General features: G+C 43.7%; 1 protein-coding gene across 5 annotated transcripts in view; it reads right to left on the minus strand.

Moving 5' to 3' along the window:
- The window catches only part of Bclaf3 (BCLAF1 and THRAP3 family member 3), a 57974-nt gene extending 40213 nt beyond the window's left edge, over positions 1 to 17761 (minus strand). For 2 of the 5 annotated variants that reach the window (XM_042670521.1, XM_042670525.1), the window contains exons 1-2: positions 9342 to 9368; positions 4437 to 4511 (exon numbers count right to left, since the gene is read on the minus strand). In XM_042670521.1, coding sequence (XP_042526455.1) covers positions 4437 to 4477 — 41 coding nt within the window. In that variant the 5' untranslated portion in view covers positions 4478 to 4511; positions 9342 to 9368. Of the gene's footprint in view, positions 1 to 4436; positions 4512 to 9341; positions 9369 to 17678; positions 17695 to 17728 lie in introns of those variants that run through there. The other 3 variants (XM_042670522.1, XM_042670524.1, XM_042670523.1) reach the window with 3 other exon arrangements.
- Positions 17762 to 18514: the final 753 nt, after the last annotated feature.

Genomic DNA, 18514 nt, shown 5'->3' on the forward strand with positions numbered 1-18514 from the left:
TAATCCTAGCTACTCATGAGGTTGAGACCTAAGCACAGTGTTGCGAAGGCAACAGAGAAGCCCACAGAGGCTTTATTTCCAATTAACCACCAGAAAACCAGAAATTGAGCTGTGGCTCAAAGTGCCAGAGCATGAGCCTTGAGCAAGAAACTTCAAAGACAGCACTCAGCTTCTGAATTCAAGGCCAACAATTAACAACAACAACAACAAGAACAAAAGCACATAGAAGAGTGTCAAGAAGGGCTGGGAAGGTGGCTCAGTGGTAGAGTGCTTGCCTTGCATGCCTGAGGCCCTGGGTTTGATTCCTCAGCACCACATAAGCAAAAAGAGAAAAGCCGGAAGTGGCGCTGTGGCTCAAGTGGTAGAGCGCTAGCCTTGAGCTGAAGAGCTGAGGGACAGCGCCCAGGCCCAGAGTTCAGAGCCCCACGACCGGACCCAAAAAAAAAAGAGTGTCAAGAAGACTGAATAGGGCCGGGCGCTGGTGGCTCATGCCTGTAATCTTAGCTACTCAGGAGGCTGAGATCTGAGGATCATGATTCAAAGCCAGCCCAGGCAGGAAAGTCTGTGAGACTCTTATCTCCAATAAACTACCAAAAAACTGGAAATGGCGCTGTGGCTCAAGTGGTAGGGCACTAGCCTTGAGCTAAAGAGCTGAGGAACAGCATTCAGGCCCAGAGTTCAAGCCCCATGACCGACAAAGAAAATTAAAAAAAGAAGACTGAATAGGAACTCTAAAATTAAATTACATTCTAATATTCAATAGACCACAATCCAAACTGGGGCCAAAGACTGGTTCAATAATTTCCCCAATTGATTGTCTATCCTCTTCCTATTCTCTTGTATCAAGAAAAAAGAAATATACATGTGCTGGGCACCATTGGCTCACACCTATAACCTTAGCTACTTAGGAGGCTGAGATCTGAGGATCCTGGCTCAAAGTCAGGCTGGGCAGACAAATTCATTAGACTCATATCTCCAATTAACCAGCAAAAAGCCAGAAGAACTGTGGGGCTCAAGTGGTAGAGTGACAGCCTTAGCAAAAAAGCCAACTGAGACCTGAGTTTAAACCCCAATACCAGCACAAAAAAAAGGGGGAAAAAGAAGAGAAAAAATGAAACATGGGCTGGGAAGGTAGCTCAGTGGTAGAGCGCTTGCCTTGCATGCATGAGGGCCTGGGTTCGATTCCTCAGCACCACATAAGCAAAACGAAAAAAGCCAGAAGTGGCACTGTGGCTCAAGTGGTAGAGCGCTAGCCTTGAGCTGAAGAGCTGAGGGACAGTTCCCAGGCCCAGAGTTCAGGCCCCACGACTGGACCCAAAAAAAAAAAAAGAAGAAACACGCGCAACAGGTAGCAAGAGGAGGGGAAGAGAATTGTAACACTTTTAGGCCTGGTTTGTCCATAAATATTTCTAGCACAGATAAGTTGTTTTACTTTCTCCTCCCTCACACACCAACTTCAAGATGTGCTATTCAAATAGAGCTTTAAATGTAGCCATAAGAGATAGCACATCCCTTCAGTATGCACATACTGGTACCTCAGCATTGCAAACACAAAGCCTTGTATTCTCACTGAGGATGGAGGCTCTTATCTAGGGAAACTCATTTGGGTTATCCAAACTTACAGATTATAGAGGAGTGTCACTGTCAGGAGAACAATAAGGCTTTACTTTGGTGTCCAAAGACGTTTCCAATTTCTTAAACTCCTCCCTAAGGGTTTGATATATTCTAATCAACAAGAAAGCTATTCTTGAAGTTTGTATCACCCTCTCTAGAAGCTGCCATGGAGTTGGAGCAAACGTGACTGGATCTCTTTCAGTGACAAATCTGTGTTGTCTATACAAGAAAGGAGGAAAATCTACTTTCCTCAGGTACTCACTGGGTCATACATATACATTATATGCATGTAAGTTTTATAAATATACATTATATGAATATATGGAAATATCATAATGAAACTCCTTTGTACAATTAATTTACACCAATAATTTTTTTATTTTGTTGGTCGTGTGGGGCTTCGGCACTGTCCCTCAGCACTTCAGCTCAAGGCAAGTGCTCTCTACCACTTGAGCCACAGCGCCACTTCCAGTTTTCTGGTGGTTAATTGGAGACCAGAGTCTCATGGACATTCCTGCCCAGGCTGGCTTTGAACCATGATCCTCAGATCTCAGCCTCCTGAGTAGCTAGGATTACAGGTGTGAGCCACCAGCAGCTGGCTAATAATTGTTTTAAAAGAAAGAAACTCGGGGCTGGGAATGTGGCTTAGTGGTAGAGGGCTTGCCTTGCATACATGAAGCCCTGGGTTCGATTCCTCAGTACCAAATAAGCAGAAAAAGCCAGAAGTGGCACTGTGGCTCAAGTCGTAGAGTGCTAGCCTTGAGCAAAAGGAGCTCAAGGACAGGGCCTAGGCCCTGAGTTCAAGCCCCAGGACTGGCAAAAAAAGAAAGAAACTCCGACTGGAAGCATGGTTTAAGGGGTAGAATTCCAGCTTTGGGCAAGAAAGCTGAGTCAGACTACAAAGCCTAGAGTTCAAACTCTGGTAAAAGGGAGAAAGAAGAAGGGGAGAGAAGAGGAGGAAGGGGAAGGGAGGGAAGAATAGAGAGGCATAGGGAGGAATAGGGAGGACAGGGAGAAGAGGGAAAAGAAGGAAAGGGGAAAGAAAGGAAAATGGAAAATGAAACAACTCTGTCATCCAGCTGACCACATTTCATCTCAGGATGGAAAGCAACTACAACTTGACTAGAGGCTAGAAAATTTCATCTCTCTCACTACTAAGGGAAAAAGCTGACAGAGGTAGAAATCTTTGAGACTGAATGAAATACTCAAGAACTAAGTTTAATCCTTACTTCATATTAAAAACTCTTTTAAGAGCCAGGTGCTGGTGGCTCTTGCCTAAATCCTAGGGACTCAGGAGATTGAGATCTGAGTATCACGGTTCAAAACCAGCCCAGGTAGGAACGTCAGTGAGACTCTTATCTCCAATTAACTACCAGAAAACTAGAAGTGGCCACTGTGGCTCAAGTGGTAGAGCACTTGCCTTGGGCTAAAGAGGTTCAGGGACAGCACCCAGGTCCAGAGTTCAAGCTCCATCACCAAAAATGAAAAAACAAAACAAAACAAAAACCTCTTTTGAGGCAGGGCACCAGTGGCTCACATCTGTAATCCTATCTACTTAGGAGGCTGAGATCTGAAATCACACTTCAAAGCCAGCCTGAGCAGGAAAGTTTATGAGACTCTGTACTCTAATTAACTACCAGAAAAGCCAAAAGTGGAGCTGTGGTTCAAGCAGTAGAGTATCAGCCTTGAGCAAATAAGCTCAGGGACAGCACCAAGGCCTGGAAGTTCAGGCCCCAGGACCATAGAATATACTTTCTTGTCTAGCACCCACTTTTTTCTATAGACAGTAGCTGGGATGGTTACTATCATTTTCAATTCCCCTAAAGAGATGAAAAGCGACCCAAGGAGTCTATTGGGAAACAATTCTCCACAGTCTCTTGAGTTCTGCATGCCTTGTGAGTAGAGACACTGCCAGCTTTTGTTCCAAAGCAAACAACCTTGGAAATAGAGTCTCCCTTAGGAATAGAGGACTGATTTGTTTGCTACTCAGGAAAACAAGATAGTGCCTCATCCTAGGTAAAAACTGCGAGGGTTTGTCAGCAGCTCTTTCTGGGGAATTCAAGTTCCTCAGCTATTTCATTATCTCACTGCCTAGAATGTTACCCTACAACTTTGTATCATCTACTCAGGCAGCTCCTGTGCAGTACTAACCCTTCAAAGACCTGGGAGCTTCAAGAACATGAAATTCAAGCAGCTTGCGATCCTGTGGGTAATAAATGTCTTCATCAGATCTAATTCATGGGTGTCTTGTGGAAGGCCAATGCTTGCAAGCAGGGTAAAATATCAGACCTTTATAGCTCTTGACAAATAAATCCAAAAAGGAATATAGAAATCAAGCCTTAAGCCTGGAAGGGGCTCGGGTGCCCCTCAGCAGAGCCTAATACAAAAAAGTGACACAGGCCAAATGCTAGTGGCTCACACTTGTAATTCTAGCTACTGAGGAGACTGAGATCTGAGAATTGAGGTTCAAAACCAACCTGGGCAGCAAAGTGTATAATCTCCAATTAACCACCAGAAAACTGGAAGTAGAGCTGTAGCTCAAAGTGACAGAGTCCTAGTCTTGAGCACAAAAGCTCAGGGACAGTGCCCAGGTCCTGAGTTCAAGCCCCACAATTGACATAAAAAATGGAAACAAAATGAATTCTGAGATACCTTTCCAATTAAAATCATTTATTTCTTTATCGTTCCCTTTATTCTGAAGCTTGTCCTCATTACAATTGGTCTTGTGAATTACAAATTGAAAACAATTGAAGAATTAATTAGTTATTGCATTATCAAAATGAATAGCATAGTAGCCAAGTTAAAAACTAAGAATTATTTACCTATGTTTCCATCTTGGGGATCTTGATCGTGACCGTGCCATCCTTTGACATGTAAGCCACTATCCACTTCTTCTACTGTAAAGAAACACAATATTAGTAAGTTTGGAGAAAGAGCCTCAAGATGCTCTAAAACATAGTGAGTATCACCACGAGGAGCTTACTCCCTCTGTACTTCTGTTTGCCAATATGTAAAAAGGGCATCATGACAATAGCACCCACCTTCCTGGAATGTTGTCAGGATAAAATAAATTAAATCAGAAACCAGCAAACATCCTCTGTAAAGGGTCACATACTATTTTCGGTTTTGCAGCTATATACGATCTTTCTCTAATTTGCCACTTCTGTTTTTGTAAAATAACTCCTTAAAACGTAAAAACATGCTGGGCGCTAGTGTCTCACACCTGTAATCCTAGCTACTCAGAAGGCTGAGATCTGAGGATCAAAGTTCAAAGTAAGTGAGAGCAGAAAAGCCTGTGGGACTATTATCTCCATTAAACTACTCAGAAAAAGGCAGAAGTAGTGCTGTGGCTCACATGGTAGAGGACTTGCAAAAAAATTCAAACATGATTAGACCTCTTCAAAATATGATTTAAGTGTAACACATATCAGATTTAAAAGACATGATCAAAAATACTATAAAATATTTCATTAATATTGTGTGAGTGCCTAACAGTGCTCATGATTCCTTTTTTAAATTTACTTTATTGTTACTATAGAGGTAATATACAGTGGGGTTACCTTTACATGAGTCAGGTAAGAAGTACATTTCCTTTTGTACAGTGTCATCTGGTCCCTCATTCTATGCCATTCTATCCCTCCTATCTCCACCCACGATCATTACTATATTCTTAGGATCGTTACATATTAAAATTATTATTTTGGGGATACTGGGTTAAATATGCTATTCTTAAATTTTAAACTGGAGAATAAAATTTAAAAACCATTTTAGCTCAAAAGCTAAAGAAAAATAGGTCTGCCCAGACTAATACACTTTGATGACTTCTGTGTTAAACTATGAAAACACTTCGTTAGTATGTGGCACATAACAACTGCATTCCAGAAAGAGGAAATTTTAATTATCCAGAATTAATCTGATACAACAATTGCTACCCTCTCATTTTGCCATATACATCAACATTTCATGTAACCACAATCTAATATCACAGAATACTCTTTTCTAAATTGCTAGGTGATTTATACAATTATACAAATCCTAAGTATAATACCCAATTGGTGACTAATTATTCACCAGATAAATAAATTGAAAACTTGATTAAGCAGTATTGAACATTTAGTTTGCTTCTGATTTTTTTGCATTGCTGAGCAGGAATCCAGGGCCTCACGCATGCTATGAAAATGCTATACCACTGAGCTACATCCCCAATCTTGCTTCCAATCTTCTGCTAAAGCAAATAACATCTCTGGGAACCAATGGCTCATGTCTGCAATCTATGAGGCTATCACTCTATATATATGTTCCTTTAACAGCTACATTCTTCAAAAGGCTGCCTGTGTGCTACAATCATTAACTTCAGTTTTTCTCCTCTCATTCTTGCTAGACCCTTTGGTAATACAGCTTTTCATCATCACCCCTGCTACTACACCAAACTGTTCAAGCAAAGATACTAATAAAATCCAGATCCAATACTCAATTCCTCTTTCTTCTTGACTTATCAAGGTGGGCACTAGTGGCTCATGCCTGTAATCGTCCTAGCTGTTTAGGAGGCTTAATCAAAAGGAAGTCAGCCTGGACAGAAATGTTCATGAGGCCCTATCTCAAAAATAACCAGCAAGAAAACAGGCCTAAAAGCATGGCACAAGTGGTAATGTGCTAGCCTAGCAAGCACAGGCCCTAAGTTCGAACCTCAGTATTGGGGGTGAAAAAAGAGCCAGACAGGGTGACATATCTCATGTAATTCCAGCTACTTAGAAGGCAAAGGGAGAAAGATCATCAGTTTGCAGCCAGCCTAGACAAAGTCAGTGAGACCCTATTTTAGAAATAAAATAAAATCAAAAGAGCTTGGGCTGGGAAGGTAGCTCAGTGGTAGAGTGCTTGCCTTGCATGCATGAGGCCCTGGGTTCTATTCCTCAGCACCACATAAGCAGAAAAAGCCAGAAGTGGTGCTGTGGCTCAAGTGGTAGAGAGCACTCGCCTTGAGCTAAAGAGCTGAGGGACAGCGCCCAGGCCCAAAGTTCAAGCTCCACAACTGACCATCAAGTAGTGCATCAAGTAGTACAACAATTGCCTAGCATGTACAAGGTCCTGGGTTCAATCTCCAGTATTGGGAGAAAAAGAAGGAAGAGGTGGAAAATAGGAGGGAGGAAGAAAGGGAGGAGAGAGAAAAACACAGGGTCAGAGAAAAAGCAGTAGAAAGAGAAAAAAGTAAATAAAGAATATTTGTATGATTATAGTTCCTAGAAAAGAACAATCAAACAATGAAACTAGTCGGGCACCGGTAGCTCATGCCTGTCATCCTAGCTACTCAGGACGCTGAGACCTAAGGATCACAGTTCAAAGCCAATCCTGGCAGGAAACTCTGTGAGTCTCTTACCTCCAATTAAACACCAGAAAAACAGAAGTGGCGCTGTGGCTCAAGTGACAGAGTGCTTGCCTTGCTCTTAAGAGCTGAGGGACAGCGCCCAGGCCCAGAGTTAAAGCCCCATGACGACCAAACAAAAAAACCAACAATGAAACTAAACTCATATTTAAAGCTATAATTCAAGAAAATCAAGAACTATAAATGTGGATGTCACTCATTGGTAGAGTGTTTGCACAGAATATGCAATGTCCTGAATTCAATTCTCACATCAAAAAAAAAATTTTTTCAGAAATGAAATAACTGAATCTACACATCTATACCAGTTACCCCCCCAAAAAAACTTACATCAATCTCATCTCTAATACAACCTAGCAAAAAGTACTTAAATTCAAAGGTAAGGATAAAATTATCAAGACTTTCAAGCAAAAGAATAACTTATAAATCCAAAAGAATTGCACCTGGGCTGGAAGGTAGTTCAATGGTAGAGTGCTTGCCATGTATCTCTAGCACTGCAAAAGAAAAACAATTAGACCAGCATCAGGGTTTTCAAAGCCTAAATATAAAACAAGGTGAAAAATAAAGCAACATCTTTAAAAGCCTCAATGAAAGGGAGTGTGAATTAAGGATTTTATATCTGCCAACATATCCCTTAAATATCACAGCAACAGAGAAAACAGTTTTAGACAAACAAGAATGTAGGGAATTCAGAACTCATTAGCCATTCCTGAGAAATCTACTAACGCATGACCTTCATCTAATCAATGTCAGCAAAATGACTGACATTCAGCACTTTTTTGTCAGTGTAGGGCCTGGGCACTGTCCCTGAGCCTCTTTGTGCTCAAAGCTAGTGCTCTACCACTTGAGCTACAGCACCAATTCCAGTTTTTGAGTGGTTAATTGGAGATAAGAGTCTCACAGGGACTTCTCTGTCCAGCCCGCTTCGAACTGCCATCCTCAGATGTCTGCCTTCTGGGTAGCTAGGATTATAGGCGTGAGCCACTGGCACCTAGCTGACAGTGAGCATTTGAAAATATGTAGAGGCTGTTGGTATAGCTCAGAGGCAGAGTGTATGTTTAGGATGCGATAGGCCTTGGATTCAGTTTCCAGCATCCCCTTGCCCTCACACACAAGACAAAAGCACAAATGCATGCATATGTGTGTGCACACACATGCACACACACATACAATCTTTCTAAAGAAAAATAAGGATAAGGGTAAAGGATTGATGTAAAGTAGAAAAATTATAACCAAATGAAGTGGCACATGTCTGTAATTCCAGAACATGGGAGGAAAATAATGAGCTCCAGGCCACCTTGATCTATGTATTGAGACTCTGTCTTAAAAAAGAAAAAAAAGGAATGCAAAAGAGAGTGGAAAGGAGGAATCATAGAAGCAGCTTCATTGTTATAGACCGTTACTAGATTTAAAGGGTATTAGGCGCATTAGTACACCAGATATTAAGAGGTTAACTCAATTTACAGTCTTGAGACAACCAGATACTCATAAGCAAAAGAATAAAAAGAATCAAGAAGTGGTGCTGTGGTTCAAGTGGTGGAGCACTGGCCTTGAGCTGAAGAGCTCAGGGACAGCGCCCAGGCCCAGAGTTTAAGCCCTACAACCGGACAAAAAAAAAAAAAAAAAAAGAATAAAAACAATCACATAACTGTAAGGTCCACTCCTGGATGGCGAACAGACTCCACCCTCCTCTCAGCGAAGACTCCACCCAGTACCTGCATTACCTAAGCAACTGGCACACTTGGAAGAGGTCACATCTGCATCTGCTGAGGTCACATCTGAATTTGATGTGGCCACACCTTTCTCCACCCATACCCTAGATAAGGCCTAGCCCAGGCCCAGACGCTCTCTTTCCTAGGCTTTTCCCAGCCACGTGGTGGGCCAACATGGCCTAGTGCCAGCCAAAACGATGAATAAACCTACTCCTTACCTGAATACCATGTGCGTGGTGTGGTTCTTACTAGGCTACCTCTTTTTTTTTTTTTTAATTTTATTTAGGCTACCTCTTTTTAAAAACCTCTTTGCCGGCGGAGGGGGGGACGGACGGGGGGGGGGGGGGGGGGGGGGGGGGAGAATGGAAAGGGATGGGAAGGGGAAACAAAGGAGGAGGCTACAATGCTTGATAAGAAATGCACTCATTATCTTGCCCATGTAATTGTAACCCCTCTGTACAGTATTTTCACAATACATAAATAAATAAATAAATAAACCTCTTTGCCAGCTGCGTGGAGTGCCAACCTGGCCTGGTCCCAACAGGTCTACTGAATAAACCTACCCCTTACCTGAATACCATGTGCGTAGTGCTGTTCTTACTCGGCTACCTCTTTTTATAAACCTAACAATAACTTACCTCTTTATCTCATATATAAAAATTAACTTAAGAGCACTTGCCTAACATGCACAACAATCCCCAGCACTGCAAAAAGAAAAAAAATGGGTTATGAATAAATTCAAGCTGGGCGCCAGTGGCTCACACCTATAATCCTAGCTACTTGGGAGGCTGAGATCGGAGAATCATAGTTCAAAGCCAGATCAGGCAGAAAAGTCCTCATAAGACTCTTATCTCCAATTAATCACTTCAAAACTGAAGTGGCACTGTAGCTCCAAGTGGTAGAGCTCTAGCCTTGAGCAAAAGAACTCAGGGACCACGCCCAGGCCCTCCCCAGAGTTCAAGCCTCACAACTGACAAAAAAAAGAACTAATTTAAAATATGTCGAAGACCTAAGTGTAAGAGATAAATGTACAAAACTTAGCAGGAAACAAACTAATATGTATGACCTTTGAATAAGGCAATGTTTTCTAAGATATGGAACCAGTAACATAAGAAAAAAGGGGGAAAAAAAGGTAAATTGTACATCATCAAAACTTAAGAACCTAATGGAAGGATAAAAGGTGAACTAATGCAGCAATGGTCCTCACTAGACACTATGTTGAAAATGAACTATCCAACTTGTGGGTAAGGACAGGAGGGAAACACTGGAAGAGAACAAGGGAAGGGGTGACACGGTAACCCATGTAAGCCATGTGACTCATGTAACCGTAACCCCTCTGTACATCACCTTTATAGTAACAATAAAAAATTTAGGGCTGGGAAGGTGGCTCAGCGGTAGAGCGTTTGCCTTGCATGCATGCGGCCCTGGGTTCGATTCCTCAGCACCATATAAGCAGAAAAAAAAAAGCTGGAAGTGGCACTTTGGCTCAAGTGGTAGAGTGCTAGCCTTGAGCTAAAGAGCTGAGGGACAGCACCCAGGCCCAGAGTTCAGGCTCCACAACCAGACCCAAAAAAAAAAAATTTAAAAACTTAGGACCAAGTCGGGTTCTGGTGGCTCTCATCTGTAATCCTTACTACTAGGGAAGCTGAGATCTCAGGAAGCCAAGATCTGAGAACTATAGTTCAAAGCCAGCCTAGGTAGGAAAGTTATTATCTACCAAAAAAAACTGGGTGGTAAAAGCTCAAGGACAGTAACCAGGCCCTGAGTTCAAGATCCAGGATTGCCTGGCCCCAGTGGCTCACACCTGTAATCCTAGCTACTCAGGAGGCTGAGATCTGAGGATCATGGTTCAAAGCCAGCCCAGGCAGGAAAGTCCGTGAGACTCTTATCTCCAATTAACCAGAAAACTGGAAGTGGTGCTGGGGCTCAAGTGGTAGAGCACTGGCCTTGAGCTGAAGAGCTCAGGGACAGAGCCCAGGCCCAGAGTTTAAGCCCCAGGATTGGACCCCCCCCCCCAAAAAAAATACCCAGGACTGACACACAAAAAATGAACAAATGATAGTTAATCAGGTTGCTGAGATCTAATGACTATTGTTCAAAAACAGCCTGAGCAGGAAAGTCTATGAAACTCAAATAGAATTAATCATCAAAAAGCCAGAAGTGGAGCTCTGGCTCAAGCAGTAGAGTGCCAGCCTTGAATGAAAAGTCTAAGAGATAAAGTATATACGGAGTTCAAGCCTCACTACCAGCAGCGTGCAGACAAGCACATATCCATGCATATGCATATACACACACATACACACATAAACATATAAACACACACACACACACACACACACACACACACAAAATAGCCAGGCGCTAGTAGCTCATGCCTATAATCCCAGCTCTTCAGGAGGCTAAGATCTGAGGGTTGTGGTTCAAAGCCAGTCCAGGCAAGAAAGTCCATGAGATTCTTATCTCCAATAAACTACCAAAAAATCCAGAAGTGGAGCAGTAGCTCAAGTGGTAGAGCACTAGACTTCAGGAAAAAAAAAAAAAAAAAAAAACCCTCAGGAACAGAGCGCAGGCCCTGAATTCAAGCCCTAGGACCAGCACAAATATTTGTAACATAAACGGCTAATAGGAATATAACATCACTAGTCATTAGGCTAATGTAAATCTAAACCATAATGAATGTCACTTTTCACCAATAAAGATAGTTATAGCTGGCGCCGGTGGCTCACACCTGTAATCCTAGCTACTCAGGAGGCTGAGATCTGAGGATTGAGGTTCAAAGCCAGCCAGGGCAGGAAAGTCTGTGAGACTCTTATCTCCAATAAAGCACTCGAAAACCCGAAATGGCACTGTGGCTCAAGCAGTAGAGCACTCGCCTTGAGCTGAAGAGCGCAGGGATAGTGCCCAAGCCCAGAGTTCAAGCCCCATGACCGACCAAAAAAAAAAAGATAGTTATAATCAAAAAGATATATAATAACAAGTATTTTGAGGATACAGATATAATGGATCACTCATACATTGCTGGTGAAATGTAAAATGGCACAGCTACTTGAGAAAACAGTTTGGCAGTTACTCAGAAAGTTAAAATATATAGCTACCATATGGTCCAACTATTTCAATCCAGGTATGTAACCAAAAGAAAAAAAAGACAAATGTCCACATAAAATTCTATATTATCACAGGACCAAACTCATAACAGCCAAAAGATAGAAACAACCCAAACAACACCAAAGCAATAAATGAAAGAACAAAACTGTAGATTATATCTACAATGAAATATGACCAAAAGAACAAAGTATAGCTGGGTGCCGGCGGCTCACGCCTGTAATCCTAGCTACTCAGGAGGCTGAGATCTGAGGATAGACGTTCAAAACCAGCCCGGGCAGGAAAGTTCAGGAGACTCTTATCTCCAATAACCCCCCCCCACTAGAAAACCAGAAGTGGTGCTGTGGCTCAAGCGGTAGAGCGCTCGCCTTGAGCTAAAGAGCACAAGGACAGCACCCAAGCCCAGAGTTCAAGCCCCACGACCGACAAAAAAAAAAAAAAGAAGAAGAAGAACAAAGTGAAGCTGGGCACCAGTGGCTCATGCCTGTAATCCTAGCTACTCAAGAGGCTGGGATCTGAAGATCACTGTTTGAAGCCAGCCCAGGTAAGAAAGTCTGTGAGAATCTTAATTCCAATAAACCACCAGAAAGCCAAAAGTGGCGCTGTGGCTCAAGTGGTAGAGTGCTAGCCTTGAGCTGAAGAGCTGAGGGACAGCGCCCTGGCCGAGTTCAGGCCCCACAACCAACAAAAAAAATTTTAAAAAGAAAAGAAAATGATTAAACAAAATTTATCAGCAAAGGACTGGGAAGGTGGCTCAGTGGTAGAGTGCTTGCCTGGCATGCATGAGTCCCTGGGTTTGATTCCTCAGCACCACATAAACAGAAAAAGCTAGAAGTGGCACTGTGGCTCAAGTGGTAAAGCACTACCCTTGAGCTAAAGAGCTGAAGGACAGTGCCTAGGCCCATAGTTCAAGCCCCACGACCAACAACGACAACAACAAAAAAAGCCAAAACAAAGCACTTGTAAGAAAGACAGAGAGAGGTAGAATTAGAGGCAGTCACTACAAGTAATAACCACCATTGTTAACTTTTCCTTGCAGTCACCTGAAGGGATTCAGGATACACTCTCTCTCTCTCTCTCTCTCTCTCTCTCTCTCTCTCTCTCTCTCTCTCTCTTTCTCTCTCTCTCTCTCCCCCCAAAATCTGCAAATACTCAACTTTCTTATGTAAAAATAGAGTAAGAGAATAAGGAAAATAATTTAAAATGAGATAATTTAGAATTCTGTCATTAAAAAGTAAACCATTAAATACTGCTATATACTATATATTACTACTATATTCTTTCCTTTTTTTTTGTAGGTTGTGGGGCCTGAACTCTGGGCCTGGGAGCAGTCCCTCAGCTCTTCAGCAAGGCTAGTGCCCTACCACTTGAGCCGCAGCACCACTTCCAGCTTTTTTCTGCTTATATAATACTGAGGAATCAAACCCAGGGCCTCATGCATGCAAGGCAAGCGCTCTACCAGTGAGCCACCTTCCCAGCCCTCTTTCTTTTTTATCTGTATAACTTTTTCTTGATGAAAAATGGAAGAAAGTAAAAATATATAAAACAATAAAGGAAAATTAAAATCATCTACCAAATAAATTTTAAAATCCTGATGAAAGGTATACATTGCTAAAAAGTAAACTCTCTAAATTTACCTTGTTAAATTATAAAGCTATAACAGACCAATTTCCACTGGCAAAAAAAATTTATATAAGGAACAATCTCATAAAAAGCATCAGGCCCAGATGGTTTCAGGGTACCTGAGCAAACCTCCAAATATCAGATCGCCTCTATGCACTATAAGTTATTCCAGACACAGTTTAGCATAAAAAGGATCAAGCCTGCAAACATATCCACCTTTGAATGAAGAGAAACTAGCAAAGAGAGACTGAGAGGAACTTTGTGTGAAAACATAGGATGTCAGAAAATAAAGAGAGTTGTTTCAAGAAAAGGAGACATCCAAGGCAAATGCTGCATAGAGTAAGTAGAAAGTCGAGAGACTGAGAAGGCTATTAATAACTACTTTAAACAGTCAGGCAGAGAAAGTAAGGTGAAAATCTGGGTAGCAGCAGAGTAGTAAGGGGATCTAGGGAGGTTCTGAAATGGGATCAACTTGGGTAGATTTATTCTTGATAAGAAGAGACTATTTGCCTGGCATTAGGGAGCTAAGGTAGAATAACAGTGAGAGAGACAAGTCTGTCCAATTAGTGCGGTTTTCTTTATTCCTTAATATTAACTCCAATATTCTATATTTACATATTATCTCCTGTTTTGGGACCAACTGAATTTTCATCAGTGGTCATATTCTACATTATTTTAGCAAATATTACTAAGTGCTAGTGTCTGGAGGGACCAGGAAGAGCCCTAGCCTCTTTCCCAGAGAAGCCAAGTCTCTGGTGATAAGAATGGTCATAAACCATTCTTGGCTTGCTAAATGCTATACAAATGCTATCTTATTTAATCCTCACAAGTACTTGTGAAAGCTGGGACTACCTCTATAACTTGATTGAAGAAACCAACTCAAAGAAAGGTTAACTATCTGCTCCATGTGTCATATGTGAAGACAGAATCCATGCTCTGGGACTCCAATACTAACACTTCTCTACCTTACAACTCCTACCTGCAGAAAATGACCCTGGGGAGGTGGCTCAGTGGTAGAGTGCTTGACTTGCATGCATGAGGCCCTAGGTTGGATTCCTCAGCACCACATAAGCAGAAAAAGCTAAAGTGGTGCTGTGGCTCAAGTGGTAGAACACTAGCCTTGAGCTGAAGAGCTGAGGGACAGCGCCCAAACCCAGAGTTCAGGCTCCTCGACCAAAAACAAAAAAAGAAACAGAAAAAGAAAATGATCCTGGGGAGACTACCTGATCACTTACTTAGATGCCCTGTCAGCAGAACTGATCTTCAGCACACTCAACAGTAGTTGACATACCAAATCCCATCTAAAATTGCCATCTAAATTTGGAAATCAGCTTTTATGCACTCTAGCTGCTTGGACAATCTCTAGCCTCTAGCACATAAATACTATTGTTTACTTTATCATGAGACCAAGGGCTGTGTTTTAGCTTTATATCTGCCCCCTTTGCTTTATACAGCGTGAGTGCCTTGAAATATTTTCTTTTAACCTTCACGCAGCTTCATTCTCCTAGTTTCAGAACTCTTGCTTTTCTTTTTCTGTACGGTTCTGAACGTTGAGCACAAGGCCCTGAACACTAAGTACATGCTGTAACACACAGCTACTCCCCCCAGACCCACTTGACACTATTTTGAATAGAATCTAGGGCAGCAGTATGAAACTTCAAACTTAAGGAGTGAAAGTGGGTGGGGAAAGGACTTTAGAACCTTTTCTCTTTTTTTGGTGCAGATACTGGGGCTTGAACTCAGGGCCTCAAAAGTCACGTGGCTATTTCACTCAAGGCTGGCACTCTCACTTGAGCCACACCTCCACTCTTGGCTTTTTGTCAGTCTGTGAAACTGACTGAGCTGACTTTAAACTGTGATCCTTAGATCTTAGCCTCCTGCATACCTAGGATTACATGCCTGAGCCACAAGCACGTGGAATCCTTTAAAAAAAATTTTTTTTGACAGTCCTGGGGCTTAAACTCAGGGCCTGGGCACTGTCCCTGAGCTTCTTTTGCTCAAGGCTAACAGTTTACCATTTGAGCTATGGCTCCACTTCTGGCTTTTTTTGTGTAGTAGGTACTGAGGAATCCAACCCAGCGATTCCTGCATGCTAGGAGAGCACTCTACCACTAAGCCACATTCCCAGCCCCTGGATTCCGGGGTTTTTTTGTTTTGTTTTGTTTTTTTGAGACAGGATCTCAGTAAGTTGCCAAACTGGCCTTGAATTTGCAATCCTCCTACCTCAGAATCCCAAGTGCTGAGATACAAAACAACTTTTGAACATAGATATTTACTTGAAAAACAATGATCCTTAAATCTATGCTCTAAGTACAAGAGACTATTTGACTCTTACAATCACCCAACATAAGGGAAAACAGCTAAAAAGAACTTTAAAGATTTCTGAGGGACACTGTGAAACTAGGAGGAGTTCAAAAGAAACTTTTAGTAGTAAAATATAATAATAATAATAATAAAGCATTACTGGGTATGGGGCATAGTTCAGAGGTAGAATGATTGGGTAGCATGCTCCAGGCTCTGGGTTTGATTCCTCCATAACATTCTCAAAAAAAAAAAAAAAATGAGGGGTAGTAAAGAGAGAAGGTGGTATGGAAAAAGGGAAGAAAAAAATAAAATAAAACTTTACCATGCAATTACTATTAAAATACCGTTAAAAAAATAAAGCATGGGCTGGGAAGGTGGCTCAGTGCTAGAGTGCTTGCCTTGCATGCATGAGGCCCTGGGTTCGATTCCTCAGCACCACATAAGTAGAAAAATCCGGAAGTGGTGCTGTGGCACAAGTGGTAGAGTGCTAGCCTTGAGCGAAAGAACTGAGGGACAGCACCCAGGCCCAGAGTTCAGCTGCTACAATCCACAAAAAAAGCACTATAGCCCAGCAGTGACATGCACCTGTAGCCCCAGTACTTTTGAGAGCTGGAGTAGGAGGATTATTGTAATAGAGGAGTTTAGACCGACCTTCATGTCACAAAATAAATAAAATCCACAGCCAGGCCTTTTCAAATTCCAGTCTTTCCATTTGGACTTGTTTCCAAAAAGGGGAAGGGGGCTGGATGTGAGAATTAGGTGGTAGACTGATTAGCAATGAGTAAAAGCATCAAGCACCGCGTTGGAGTCCCAGTCTTAGACCAAAATGCACCTGAATCTCAGAGAAAAAGAAAAGGAAAGGAAAAAACAAACAAAAACTGAAGCTAGGTGCTGGCGGTTCTTACCTGTAGTCCTAGCTACTCAGAAGGCTGATATCTGAAGATTGTGGTTCAAAGCCAGCCAGGGCAGGAAAGTCTCTGAGACTCTCATCTCCAATTAACCACTAAAAAGCTAAAAGTGACACTGTGGCTCAAATGCTAGAGTTCTAGCTTTGAGCAACAGAGCTCAGGGACAGTGCTCAGGGCCTGAGTTCAAGCCCCAGTGCTTACACAAAACAAATTTGTGTTTTAAATGCTGCAAAGGTTATTCCACCAGAAACTTAGGAGACTCTGATTTTTCTACCCGTAGTTTGTGATTTGTTCCAGAAAGGAAAACCGATCGCTTAGGAAGGAGTTAGAAAAGCACCACAGAAAAAAACTAAAGGGGAGAAGTTTTGCTCCCATTTCTTTCCTTCCCGACCTACTGACAAGACAGCCCTGACAGTGGCCCCGTTCCCTAAATACGTCACACAGAAACACACGAGCTGCGCCAATTTCCAGTACCCGTTTGTGCAAAGCCAAGTTTTACTCTGGCATGTACGATGAAGAGCAGCCTTCACTACTCATTGGAGACATGATCAAGGGGGAAAGGCCTCGGCGCGGCAGGAGCTTCTCAGCAGGACAAAGCGGGGGGGGGGGGGGGGGGGGGGAACCCGCGACTCCGGTCTCTCGGGCGACGCGTGCACCGCCCCCGTGAGAACAAGGGCGCCTTCTCCCAGTCCGTCCTGGTGACAGTCGCTCAGATCCAAAGGGACCGCAGTCTGTCCGACCACAGGGAAAGATCAGTGGGAGCGGTAGCAGGTGCCTAGGCTCCAGCAGGGGACGATCGCACGGCCGAAGGGACACGGAGGAGCCAGAACTGGGCCGCCGCTGCCGCTGCCGCTGCCGCCGCCGCCGCCGCCACCGCTACCGCTACCGCCGCCGCCGCCAAGGCAATGCTTTGGCTCAGGGGTTGGGGGGGGGGGTAGAGAAGACCCGGACCCCGAAAAGCCGAGCCACACAGCCGTACCGTCCCCTCTGTCGCACCCGCCACCCCGGAGAACCGCCTCTCCCGGACAACAGACACACCCTCCTCGGCTCGGGTCTCCGCGCCCCGCCCGCTCGCCACGGCCTCTCACCCAGCCGGGAAATCCCCGCCACCGCCACCGCCGCCGTTGCTGTTGCCGCCGCCGCCGCCGCCGCCGCCGCCGCCGCCGCCTCAGCCGTTGGCCACTCAGGCCTCGCCCCTCATGCAGCCGCCGCCTCTCACAGCAGCGGAACTACTGCTGCCACTGCTTCTCGGAGAGACCCGGAACCACTTCCTTCCGGAACGGCTTAGGCTCAACCCCCAACCTGGCCCTGCCCACTATCTCGGGCTCCCAGGCAAGCCCGCTCTCTCAAGGACCCCTTAAATCTCCGTGATGATGCCCCGCCCAAACGACTCCAACCAGCGCGCCTGCGCCCTCTGCCGACCATTCCCACGTTGGCCGCTCGGCCCAGTGCGCCTGCGCCCTCGGCCACCACCTGCCTAGTTCAGCTAAAGCACTTGCGCCTCCCTCCTGCCATGAGAAGACCTAAACGAACCTGATCGCTTGGGTTCCTGGAAGGCTGGGGGTCCGGTTTGGGGCCGGAATGTGGTCACCTGGGTCAAGAAGAGAGAGGTGGCAGCCTAGCACCTTGCAGCCCTTGGCTTAGTGTTTAAAGCCCTTCCAAAAGCGGATCATTTGAATCTATTCCCAAATGGCCAATCCCCGCCTACTAATATCTGTAACTATTCACAAAAACTTTAAGCATTCCCCCAGAGTTTCATATGAAGCTTCTACCTGAAATAAACAAACCTCCTCTGCTGGACTGAAGAAGTAAGTTAAAAGAACCAATAAAAACCCATGGCTCACGTCTGTAATCTTATCCACTCAAGAGGTTGA

The sequence above is a fragment of the Dipodomys spectabilis genome, unplaced genomic scaffold (genome assembly GCF_019054845.1).
Source record: "Dipodomys spectabilis isolate Male_0828 unplaced genomic scaffold, ASM1905484v1 ptg000564l, whole genome shotgun sequence".
NCBI classification, from domain to species: domain Eukaryota; kingdom Metazoa; phylum Chordata; class Mammalia; order Rodentia; family Heteromyidae; genus Dipodomys; species Dipodomys spectabilis.